Source organism: Staurois parvus, unplaced genomic scaffold (genome assembly GCF_062004578.1).
Source record: "Staurois parvus isolate SC_StPar_1 unplaced genomic scaffold, SC_StPar_1.0 ptg000780l, whole genome shotgun sequence".
Taxonomy (NCBI): domain Eukaryota; kingdom Metazoa; phylum Chordata; class Amphibia; order Anura; family Ranidae; genus Staurois; species Staurois parvus.
In genome coordinates, this window is record NW_028318576.1 from 832367 (window position 1) to 844743 (window position 12377).

Consider the following 12377-nt stretch of genomic DNA (forward strand, 5'->3'; position numbering starts at 1 on the left):
ACAGGCCTCTACTGGTGCCTGCATGCTACATCAGATCTCATTGAACTCCTCTGCAGCCCCTACAGCATTTAACAGAAGCAGCAAGAGTGGTTGGCCAGAGCTAGCCTTAGCAAGTTCAGGTCAGTGCCTGTATTTATATTCAGTTATGCAAATACCAAGCACAGCTCACAAACTTGAGCTTTACCCAACTGCTCTCACCTCCTGCACTTCATTGTTGGTCTCTAGATGTAATGTCTGGCATTAAAGACCAAGTAAGGTGGAGGAGAGTATTTCCCACAGCACAACCTTTCAAGGTGCGGTTGCAATTTGCATAATTGTTTGTTCCAGGTTTCAAGGCTCTTGGAGTGCTCAGTAAGAAATCTGAAGTTATGGGCAAACACCTGTAGTTGCCCACTATTTGGTTCATGTGCCAATTTATAAGGGTAAACCTAGTATTCATAAGATTGCTTTAAGTATCTGTAACCTTTATGTTTGTGGCTTGCAAGCCTTTCATTCTGTGTTAAAGGGTGACTAAATGATTAAAAGCATTCAAAAGTTCAGTTTGGCTAAGGATCACAATGTCAGCTCAGTGTTGGGAGTGAATAAGGAGGCATTTACTAATATGTACATTTTAATCTTGATTCAATGTCATATAATCAGCAACAATACATAACGTTTAGGGGAAGGTGACCAAAATAATGCAAATTAATGCATTTTGCAGTAGAAATTACTGGCTCAGTCTCTTATTTTTATTCTCACCCTTTTCATTCAGTTTCCATCTGAACCAAAACTAATAAAAGAATGCTTGTATAAGCAGGCTGCATCCTTTCCTTGGCTCACCCTTATCGCGCATGCAACCTACTTTACTTGATTTACTCCTCTCCACTTGAGTACTTCTTAGTCACTTAGCTCTAGAGACCATCTATTGCCAAGATTACTGACCAGACAAATCCCTTATTTCAGCTACAATATAAACAGAAACAAACAATGCTTACTTTAGCCCAAGCAATTTCTACATCCAGATCTGCACACAGACCATCAGCTGTGGTTTTCAGAATAAGCTCGGATTCAGTAGCGCTAAGCCATTCAGACAGAGAGGCAGATTCTTTTTTCAGCTTTGCAGCTAAAATAATGGCGCGTTCCAAATCTTGCTTTCCTTCTGTTACCTGCAGCAAAACAGAGGACTCATTAAGAAAAGCAGTACACTACTGACTACATTAGTGTCTTTATACAAATGACAATGCAAGTGCCTATTATCACATGACACTTATTAGGCTGCAACTTATTTTTCCTATCCATTATATTTTTCTGCATCATCAGACAAAATCCATTTACCCCAAATATTAGTTATAAGAATACAATCTCAGGCACCATGGATCTAGAAACAGAACTTGTGCAGATGTTATTTTGAGAGTAACTGTATGAGTGCCAATCAGCTATTCAGTTTCAATTCAGCAGTCGCACAAAAGATTATAGAAACTTGTCATTAGCAATCCTGAGCACACTGTGAATCCACAGGAGACACAGACACTTCACTGTAACTGAAATGTAATTGCAGTATAACTGGTTTGACTCTATAAGTGTACCTAAAGCTAAAACCTTTTTTTAGTTTTGGATAGTGTATGTGTGTGTGTGTGGGGGGGGGGTTGCTTTGATTGCCCCGATGCAGAAACTCATGTCTCTTTTTGTTTGGCTGACTATTGTCATTGGGATAAAAACAGATGGTAAATGTAAAAGTTTACATGTGTCACTGAAACAGGAAATTAGAGAAAGTTCTTTCAATGGGAACACCATGGAGTGGGGTAGGGTTATAGGGTAGACACCCAGGGAGCACGTCCTCAAAAGCTTTGCCAGTGTCCAATCACCTGAATATACAGGCCTTTATCCCAGGGTCTAGAAATACTCAGTTTGTGTCCTGAACTGGACAATAAGAGATTTGATTTCACTTACTGTTGTGTCTCCAGAACAGAAAATGAAGGCAAATAAATCGACATGGGGCATAAACAGCAAAAATAAACAAATAAAAACCCATACAGGTTTGAAAGTCAATGGACAGTTATGAGCAACATTGGTCACAGAATGGATGTAATGTTTTCCTTTTCTAATTTACAACACACTGAGTTTTGTCATATAATCTCCACTTTTTTACCCTTAAAGAGATGGTAAAGGCAGATTTTTTTTTCAAACAACAAACTTGTCATACTTACCTACTCTGTGTAATGGTTTTGTAGAGCAGCCCCAATCCTCCTCTTCTTGGGTCCCCTGCCAGTGATCCTAGCCCCTTCCGCCAGCCGAGTGCCTCCATAGCAAGCAACTTGCTATGGGGGCAGCCGAGCAGACTAGTTTCCAAGCCACTGCTCTATGTGTCCACTCACACATAAAGCATGGCTTGGCCCGTCCCCCATTCTCTCCTCATTGGCCAATGGCTCTTGCTGCTGTCTCAGCCAACAAGGCGAAAGAGTCCCCAGAGAGCTGCTGGGGGGGTGGGGGCTGCACACAGAAGGTTTTTTCTTACCTTCATGCATAGAATGCAAGAATGCAAAAAACCTTGAGCATTTACAACCACTTTAACTGTTTCTGTCATCTAACAATCATTTTTGCAGGGCTTTAGAGCCTTGTAGATATACAGTTAGGTCCATCTATATATATATATCAACTGTATCATTTCAGAGATGAAGTCAACAGGAGGATTGAGGCTAAGCAGCACACACATTACTCACAATCACCTTTAAACAGTGGGCAACAGGGTCATTTATTCAATTGCTATTTACAGTTAGGTTCATATACAGGTGAAACTAAAAAAATGAGAATATCTTGCAAAAGTTCATTTATTTCAGTAATGCAACTTAAAAGGTGAAACTAATATATGAGATAGACTCATTACATGCAAAGCAAGATAGTCCAAGCAGTGATTTGTCATAATTGTGATGATTATGGCTTAAAGCTCATGAAAACCCCAAATCCACAATCTCATAAAATTAGAATATTGTGAAAAGGTGCAATATTCTAGGCTCAAAGTGTCCCACTCTAATCAGCCAGAACACCTGCAAAGGGTTCCTGAGCCTTTAAATGATCTCTCAGTCTGGTTCAGTAGGAATCACAATCATGGGAAAGACTGCTGACCTGACAGTTGTGCAGAAAACCATCATTGACACCCTTTATAAGGAGGGAAAGCCTCAAAAGGTAATTGCAAAAGAAGTTGGATGTTCCCAAAGTGCTGTATCAAAGCACATCAATAGAAAGTTATGTGGAAGGGAAAAGTGAGGAAGAAAAGGTGCAAAAGCAGCAGGGATGACCGCAGCCTGGATAGATTGTCAGGAAAAGGCCATTCAAAAGTGTTGGGGACTTTCACAAGGAGTGGACTGAGGCTGGAGTCAGTGCATCAAGAGCCACCACACACAGACGGATCCTGCACATGGGCTTCAAATGTCGTATTCCTCTTGTCAAGCCGCTCCTGTACAACAAACAACGTCAGAAGCGTTTTACCTGGGCTAAAGAAAACAGACCTAGTCTGTTGCTCAGTGGTCCAAAGTCCTCTTTTCTGATGAGAGCAACTTTTGCATCTCATTTGCAAACCAAGGACCCAGAGTATGGAGGAGGAATGGAGAGGCACACACTGCAAGATGCTTAAATACCAGTGTGAAGTTTAAACAGTCTGTGTTGATTTGGGGAGCCATGTCATCTGCTGGTGTTTGTCAACTGTGCTTCATTAAGTCCAGGGTCAACGCAGCCGTTTACCAGGAGATTTTGGAGCACTTCATACTTCCTTCCGCAGACGAGCTTTATGGGGATGCTGACTTCATTTTCCAGCAGGACTTGGCACCTGCCCACACTGCCAAAAGCACCAAAACCTGCTTCAATGACCGTGGGATTACTGTGCTTGATTGGCCAGCAAACTCGCCTGACCTGAACCCCATAGAGAATCTATGGGGCATTGCCAAGAGAAAGACGAGAGACATGAGCCCGAACAATGCAGAAGAGCTGAAGGCCGCTATTGAAGCATCCTAGTCTTCCATAACACCTCAGCAGTGCCACAGGCTGATAGCTTCCATGCCACGCCGCATTGAGGCAGTAATTGCTGCAAGAGGGGCCCAAAGTACTGAGTACATATGCATGCTTAGACTTTTCAGAGGTCCGATATTGTTCTATGTACAATCCTCGTTTTATTAATTGCATATAATATTCTAATTTTCTAAGATTGTGGATTTGGGGTTTTTATGAGCTGTAAGCCATAATCATCACAGTTATGACAAATCACAGCTTGAACTATCTTGCTTTGCATGTAATGAGTCTATCTCATATATTAGTTTCACCTTTTAGGTTGCATTACTGAAATAAATGAACTTTTGCACGATATTCTAATTTTTCGAGTTTCACCTGTATATTTGGACATAGGCACAATTTTAGATTTTTCAGGTATTTACCAAAATATATTCAAGCTACAGTTATATAATGGATATCGGCTAAAAGTGCGCACACTCAGGTTTAATTTGAGGGTATGTACATACAAATTGGTGAAAGGTTTTAGGAATTAAAGCTCTTAAGAGTAGCTAACCCCCCTTATCAAGGGACCAAAAGTAACTGGACAATTGAATATAATTATAAACAAAATGTTCATTTTTAATATTTTGTTGAGATTCCTTTACTGGCAATGACTGCCTGACGTCTGGAACCCATGGACATTGCCAATGACTGGGTTTCCTCTTTTCTGATTCTTTGCCAGGCTCTAACTGTAGCTGTCTTCAGTTGTTCTTTGTTTGTGGGTCTTTCTGCCTTTAATTTTGTCTTCAGCAAGTGAAATGCATGCTCAATTGGGTTGAAATTAGGCGATTGACTTGACCATTGCAGAATATTCCACTTCTTTTCCTTCAAAAGCTCCTGGGTTGCTTTTGCAGTGTGTTTTGGATCATTGTCCATCTGTACTGTGAAACGCCATCCAATCAACTTTTGACTGAATCTGAGCTGACAGTATATCTTTAAACACTGCAGAATTCATCCAGCAGCTTCTGTCTTCTGTCACATTATCAATAAACACCAATGACCCTGTGCCACTGGAAGCCATGCATGCCCATGCCATCACACTGCCTCCATCATGTTTTACAGATGATGTTGTGAACTTTGGATCATGAGCTGTTCCAAGCCCTCTCCACACTTTTTTCTTCCCATCATTCTGGTACAGATTAATCCTAGTTTCATCTGTCCAAAGAATGCTTTTCCAGAACTGGTCTGGCTCTGGCTTTTTTAGATGTTTTTGGCTTTTCTATTCTTCAGGCTTATGAATGGTTTGCACCTTGTGGTGAACCGTCTGTATTTTCTCTCATGAAGTCTTCTCTTGATTGACTTTGACAATGATATGCCCACCTCCTAGAGAGAGTGCTTCACTTGCCTGGATGTTGTGAATGGGTTTTTCTTTACCATAGAGGATCCTGTGATCATCCACCACTGTTGTCTTCCATGGATGCCCATGCCTTTTTATGTTGCTGAGTTCACCAGTGCGTTCTTCTTTGCTCAGAATGTACCAAACTGTTGATTTGGTCACTCCAAATGTTGCTGCTACTTCTCTGATGAATTTGTTTAGTTTTTGAAGCCTTACAATGGCCTGTTTCATTTGCATGGACAGCTCCTTTGAACACATGATGTTGGGTCACAGCAATAGATTCCAAATGCAAATATCATACTTAGAATCAACTTCAGACTTTTTACCTGCTTAATTGATGAAGAAATAACAAAGGAGTAGCCCACACCTGGCCATGAAACAGCTTTCAATTCAATTGTCCCCTTGCAAAAGGGGGGGGTGGCTATTCTTAAGAGCTGTAATTCCTAAACCCTTCATCTAATTTGTATGTACATACCCTCATATTAAACCTGAGAGTGTGCACTTATAGCCCATATCCATTATATAAATATAGCTTGAATATGTTTTGGTAAATACCTGAAAAAATCTAAAATTGTGCCTGTGTCCTAATATATATGGACCTAACTGTAAATAGCAATTTAATAAATGACCCTGTTGCCCACTGTTTAAAGGTGATTGTGAGCAATGTGTGTGCTGCTTAGCCTCAATCCACCTGTTGACTTCATCTCTGAAATGAAATTTCAGATACAGTTGATACAGTTATGGGGAGGACGGATGATAAGCATTACACACAGTATAAGAACATCATTAGCAAGTCAAGCAAATCTACGCACTCGACTTCATGTTTCACATGGGCAGACTTAACTGAAAAATATTTTACAGATATCAAAATTTATCATGAACATGGACAATAAAAAAAAAATCCGAATTTGCACTTCTGTGTTGCAATAATGCATTAAAAAATGCACTACGGCAACGTACCTGCATTGTAGTGTGCCGCAATGCACAAAAATCACAGTAACAAAAATGAGTCATTTGTGATTCTGGTAACACTGGGATATGTCGCCAATCTATTCAAAATTAATGAGTTACCACAACACACTGCACATTAGCATGTAACAAAACACGCAGAAAGGATTAACCAGTGCTCTTTATGAACGAGTGATGTAATTTACTTTTTTGTTTTTGCTGAAATGAAATGGAGCACCTAGAATTCTAAGCACCTAAGGGCACTCAAAAAAATGAACTAACTCGGAGTTCAGGTCAAGATGTAAGTACAGAAGGACATTTATAAATCAAGTGTAGGCTTAAAATAATAGAGTTTTTTATGTTATATTTATTAAGACATACATTGCATACTTTTAACTACATTTATTAAATAAATACAACTTTATCAAAAAGCGCACCAATGCTAGGGTTTCAGGCCAGCTTGAGCCCTATTACAGTGCCTTGAAAAAGTATTCATATACTCTAGACATTTTTCATATTTGTTCATGTTCCAGCAAAAAACGTAAATGTATTTTAGTGGGATTTTATGTGATAGACCAACACAAAGTGGCACATAATTGTAAAGTGGAAGGAAACTAATAAATGATTTTCAAAATGTTTTAAAAATAAATATCTGAAAAGTGTGGCGTGCATTTGTATTCAGCCCCCTTTACTCTGATGCCCTTAAGTAAAATTGAGTGGAACCAATTGCTTTCAGAAGTCACCAAAATATTAAATAGAGTCCACCTGTGTGTAATTTAATCTCAGTATAAATACAGCTGTTCTGTGAAACCCTGAAAGGCTTGTTAGAGAACATTAGTGAACAAACAGCATCATGAAGGCCAAGGAACACACCAAGCAGGTCAGAGATAAAGATGTGGAAAAGTGTAAAGCAGAGTTACAAAATCCCAAGCTTTGAAAATTTCACGGAGCACTGTTCAATTCATCATACAAAAATGGAAAGAGTATGGCACAGCTGCAAACCTACCAAGACATGGCCGTCCACCTAAACTGACAGCCTGGGCAAGGAGAGCAATAATAAGAAAATCAGCCAAGAGGTCCAAGGTAACTCTGGAGGAGCAGGAGAGATTCACAGCTCAGGTGGGAGAATCTGTCCACAGGACAGCTATTAGTCATACACGCCACAAATCTGGTCTTTATGGAAGAGTGGCAAGAAGAAAGCCATTGCTGAAAGAAAGCCATAAAAAGTCACGTTTGCGAGAAGCCATGTGGGGGACACAACAAACATGAGGGAAAAAAAAGCAAAACGCTATGTGTGGCGGAAAACTAACACTGCACATCACCCTGAACACACCATCCCCACTGTGAAACAAGGTGGTGGCAGCATCATGTTGTGGGGATGCTTTTCTTCAGTAAGGACAGGGAAGCTGGTCAGAGTTTATGTGAAGATGGATGGAGCCAAATACAGGGCAATCTTAGAAGAAAACTTGCTAGGGTCTGCAAAAGACTTGAGACTGGGGCAGAGGTTCACCTTCCAGCAGGATAACAACCCTAAACACACAGCCAGAGCTATACTGGAATGATTTAGATCAAAAGCATATTCATGTGTTCGAATGGCCCAGTCAAAGTCCAGACCTAAATCCAATTGAGAATCTGTTGCAAGACTTGAAAATTGCAAATCACAGACACTCTCCATCCAATCTGACAGAGCTTGAGCGAGCTAATTTGCAAAGAAGAATGGGCACAAATTTCACTCTTTAGATGTGCAAAGCTGGTAGAGACATCCCCAAAAAGACTTGCAGCTGTAATTGCAGCGAAAGGTGGTTCTAGAAAGTATTGACTCAGGGGGGCTGAATACAAATGCACGCCACACTTTTCAGATATTTGTAAAATATTTTGAAAACCATTTATCATTTTCCTTCCATTTAACAATTATGTGCCACTTTGTGTTGGTCCATCACATAAAATCCCAATAAAATACATTTATGTTTTTGGTTGTAACATGACAAAATTTGGAAAATTTCAAAGGGTATGAATATTTTTTCAAAGCACTGTATGTTCCTCATATGCAGGAGAGCTTGAATAGCAGGTTTTGCTGTTTTATTTATGGTTTCGGTAGCAGGTTTGGGTTAGCTATATGTTAAAGTCTTGATACTATATATTTCCCCTCCATGTAAAACTCACAATCTCCAGTCATAAATAAAGTGCGTAAATAGACAGACCTGAGCACCGAGGTCATTATACAGGAGTTTTAAAGCTGTTAGCTGCTCGTCCATTAGCTTTGGATTATCAGTCTGCTGCTTCTGCACGATTTGTCTTCCTGTCTTTATAACAGTCTCAACCTCCAGCTTTACTTCACTCAGGGTTTTGTACAATTTCTGCATGACAAACACAGCATATTATTTTTATCTACAAAAAAACAGGTACTTGTACAGAAAATATTCACTGCAGAATGTGAATAAAGTTCCAGGAAAGCGGCATGAAGACAGATTTGAGGCAGTTGTACTATCAGTATTTCAAAATACATTTAAAGTAGGTTTAAACCCAATTGCTAAAATCTTGCATATTTCTATTACGATATTTTAAAATCTACAGTTTTCTTTTAAATAATATGTTGTACATGGTTATCCTGTGTTATGAAGGCACTTCTGCTATAGGATGACAATGATCTGCCCCGCTTTCAAATTGTGCTCCTGCGTTGTCATTCTATCACACAGACTTCCAATGGCGACTACAAGTGGCAATTTCAAAACACATAATGCATGCATAGTGTACTGTTGTCACCATCAGGAAACCAGCCATGAGAATCCTATGCGGCCATTATTAAAGTACACGTAGACAAGTAGTGGCCGCAAAAATATGCGTAAAAAAGTGCTATAGTAACAATATTATACCTTATGTGAAATTATGTCATAAACATATATTAATACATAAAGTGAAAATGTATTCCAAACAGTCCTGGTGTTCACATTCAAGTGTACAAAAACTTCTCACTCCACAAAGTAACCATATTAAAGTGCAATGTTTATCTTCCCACCACCAGGTTTCACCACCATGCAGCAAACCACGTATAGAATGGACTCCCACCAGATATTAAGACCCTTAGATACCAATGGGCCATATCAAGCATACGGTAGTAAATACACTGCCACCAGGGGTCAAAAAGGAAAACAAAGACCATGTGATGAAACGCATTGCAAGGAAATGGCGTCAGCTGCTGGTCCAGAACTGGAAGTGGGGCATTCGCCATATTTGTTTATACCGATCTTACCGTTTGTTAAAGCAGTCGCATCCCAGACTTGTGTTATCGCATTTTTAACATTAATTGGGTTTTAAATAACTATAACACTGGGCTTGGCTTTTTGCTTTCTCCTATGATAATTCTTAGAGCATTCCAGGGCAACTGATGGAAGCCTAGAGAACAGACCTGAGGGAAGGAAGGGAGTATATTTATTGCAATATGGTTGATATGACCCATTGACATCTAAGGGTCTTAATATCTGGTGGGAGAGCATTCTATGTGTGGTTTGCTGCACAGTGGTGAAACCTAATAATGGGAAGGTAAAGATTGCACTTTATTGTAGACACTTTATGAGTGAGTGAGTGAGTGAGTGAGTGAGTGAGAGAGAAGTTTTTTATGCACTTGAGTGTGAACACAAAGTCTACTTTCTTTGGAATACATTTGCACTTTATCTATTAATATATGTTTTATATTTATGATATAATTTCACATAAGGTATTCTATTATTTGTATAGTGCTGGTTTTGCTCAATACATACATTTTTACAGCCACCACCTGTGTTAGTATTACATCTACTTTAATGATTTTCTGGACAATATACTGTATTTGACTGGAATTCTGTTATAAATATAGCACAGCCACCAATCAGATTCAGATTTTCTTTTACAAGGCATATTGGTGGATGTGGGGTGACAGGACAGTCAGAACCAAAGAAACATAATAATAATGTTCTTTTTAGGCTTATTTTAAAAAGCACTTCAAAAGGTGATAAGTAAATAGTTGCAACTCATAGTAACCAATGAGATTTCAATTTACTATAGTCCAATATCTTAAAAATATAAGATTGCTTAGTATGGGTTTTTACACATAATCTTACTTATATGTTCTATCATCGCTACACTTAAACCCAAAGATAGTTTAAAACCCACATAAATCGGACAACTAAATGTAGTACTGTATAAAGATTAAGCTGTCTTACACATATTCAATGCAGCAGAATAAGACTGACCTCCAGGTTATCTCTGTTGTGTTCCCACTGCTCATGTTGAATGAAGTTGCTGACATTGTACATGAGCATTCATGCAATCCTTGACCTTTTTTTCCTCTTGACAATCTTTTGCCTCTAATAGATATCTAGACAGTGCATGAGAACCCTAACACTAGTAAACCACTATAATCCTTGTATCTTGTTCACAGACTGCACTTGTCTGGCCTTATTGTCATGCACTGCAAACAGCTAATAACCATGGTCCAAGCTTTAATAAGTATGCTTACCATGCAGCCATCCATGTGATTCTGCAAGACATCTGGATCAATATCTTTGACATCAAGTACACCAAGCTCAGCTTTCACTCCCTCTAGGACACGCTTACAGTCCAGCATCCTCTGTTCAAAGTTAGCCGGCTTCTGGAACAGCTGGAACTTTGTAGACACTTCTCGAAACTTCCTCTGCATATGGTAAAATATGTTTATTTAATTTTGTTTTAAACTCCCCACTCCTTCCAAAAACAATGGAAATATAATAAAGCACAACTACAACCAACACTTGTTATTTAGCTTTGGCTATGGCAGGGAAGCATAATGCAGTTGTCAAATTCTCATTGCTTTCTCTGTTCCTTTTGGGGAGATTTACCCTCACTTCCTTTGTGGACACTGTGACAAAAACTTAGACAATTATAGATACAAACAGCAAAGATTCTACTGCTTATCAGTTGTATTGTTGAATTTGACCTCAAGTGACAGGAATTCTCTTATATACATAAATTGCAGCATAAATGAGATGTTTTAACTCTTCCAATGGAAATACATGCTCTGATGACAACTGTCTAAGAAGAGATTTCCCTTATTTGTAGGTTTTTTCCAATTTACTGTTACTACAATGAAGAGATATCTGGCCAAAGGGAAAATTACTACAGGTAGAAGAAAATGTGCATTTAGTTTGATAAATAAAGTAAAGTTGTGTTCACTTCGCATACCAAATCATATATGTAAGTCTAGATTCACACTTGACAGTGATTATGTTTATGGGACTTTAGAGAGGTGTTTTCAGGCTCAAGAGTTTTTTTTTTGACAATAGAAATGGTTACACATGTTTTTCAGGTGCTCCCATTGAAGTCCATTGGGGTACAAAATGCACAATCTGCCCCAAATAAGCTCCTGTACTTTCTTTCTGAGTGCTGAGCTTAGATATGAATGGGCACAATTGAGTAACATACAAATCTGATGCTGCACATTGAAGTGCTGCTGGAAACAAACTTCAAATCGCTCAGATGTGAATTGGGGGCTAAGGTAGGGGCTGAAGCCTCACTTCAAGGATAGGTTCACCTCTGGGAACATGTTACATGTTCCACCCGTTTTTAACATGTTCCCTCTCCTATAGCGGCTCAATGATCCAAGCCCTTTGTGTGAAAGCGGTATGGGGAGAAGTTCTCTGTACCAGCTTTCAGCTTTTAGGTTTTGAAAAGAGTGTGGCTGAGCGGGGATTAGCCCACACAGCCGCGTCATTCATTCACAGATTTCTGTGAATGAATAAACTACAAATAGAGACATCCTTAGCAGATATCAGTTTTTAGTTCTAAATGAACTACCATTGTGTTGTTGAGCTCTGTGGTAGTTCACCGAGTCTCCTGTCAGTGTAAAACTGCCTGTATGAGGTAAGGACAGACAGCCTACACTGACAGTCTGCAGGAGACCTGCATGGCACCAGCGATCTGCTGATCGTTGGTGCAATTCTTTGCAGGCTCCTAAAAAAAAACCCAGCAAAAATGTCTGCAAAAAATGTGTATTTATTTTTTATTTTTTTTTAAAGATGAACTTATCCTTTAATTCACTTAACTAAATCAACCTCCACTA

The 12377-nt window shown here is 39.2% G+C and overlaps 1 protein-coding gene across 9 annotated transcripts in view; it reads right to left on the minus strand.

Annotated features, from left to right (window-relative positions):
• Window positions 1–12377, minus strand: part of UTRN (utrophin) — a 943118-nt gene that overhangs the window by 612994 nt on the left and 317747 nt on the right. For all 9 annotated transcript variants that reach the window (XM_089654601.1, XM_089654598.1, XM_089654599.1 and 6 more), the window contains 3 exons: window positions 10800–10973; window positions 8506–8661; window positions 975–1145 (listed from right to left, as the gene is read on the minus strand). In XM_089654601.1, coding sequence (XP_089510727.1) covers window positions 975–1145; window positions 8506–8661; window positions 10800–10973 — 501 coding nt within the window. The remainder of the gene's footprint in view (window positions 1–974; window positions 1146–8505; window positions 8662–10799; window positions 10974–12377) is intronic.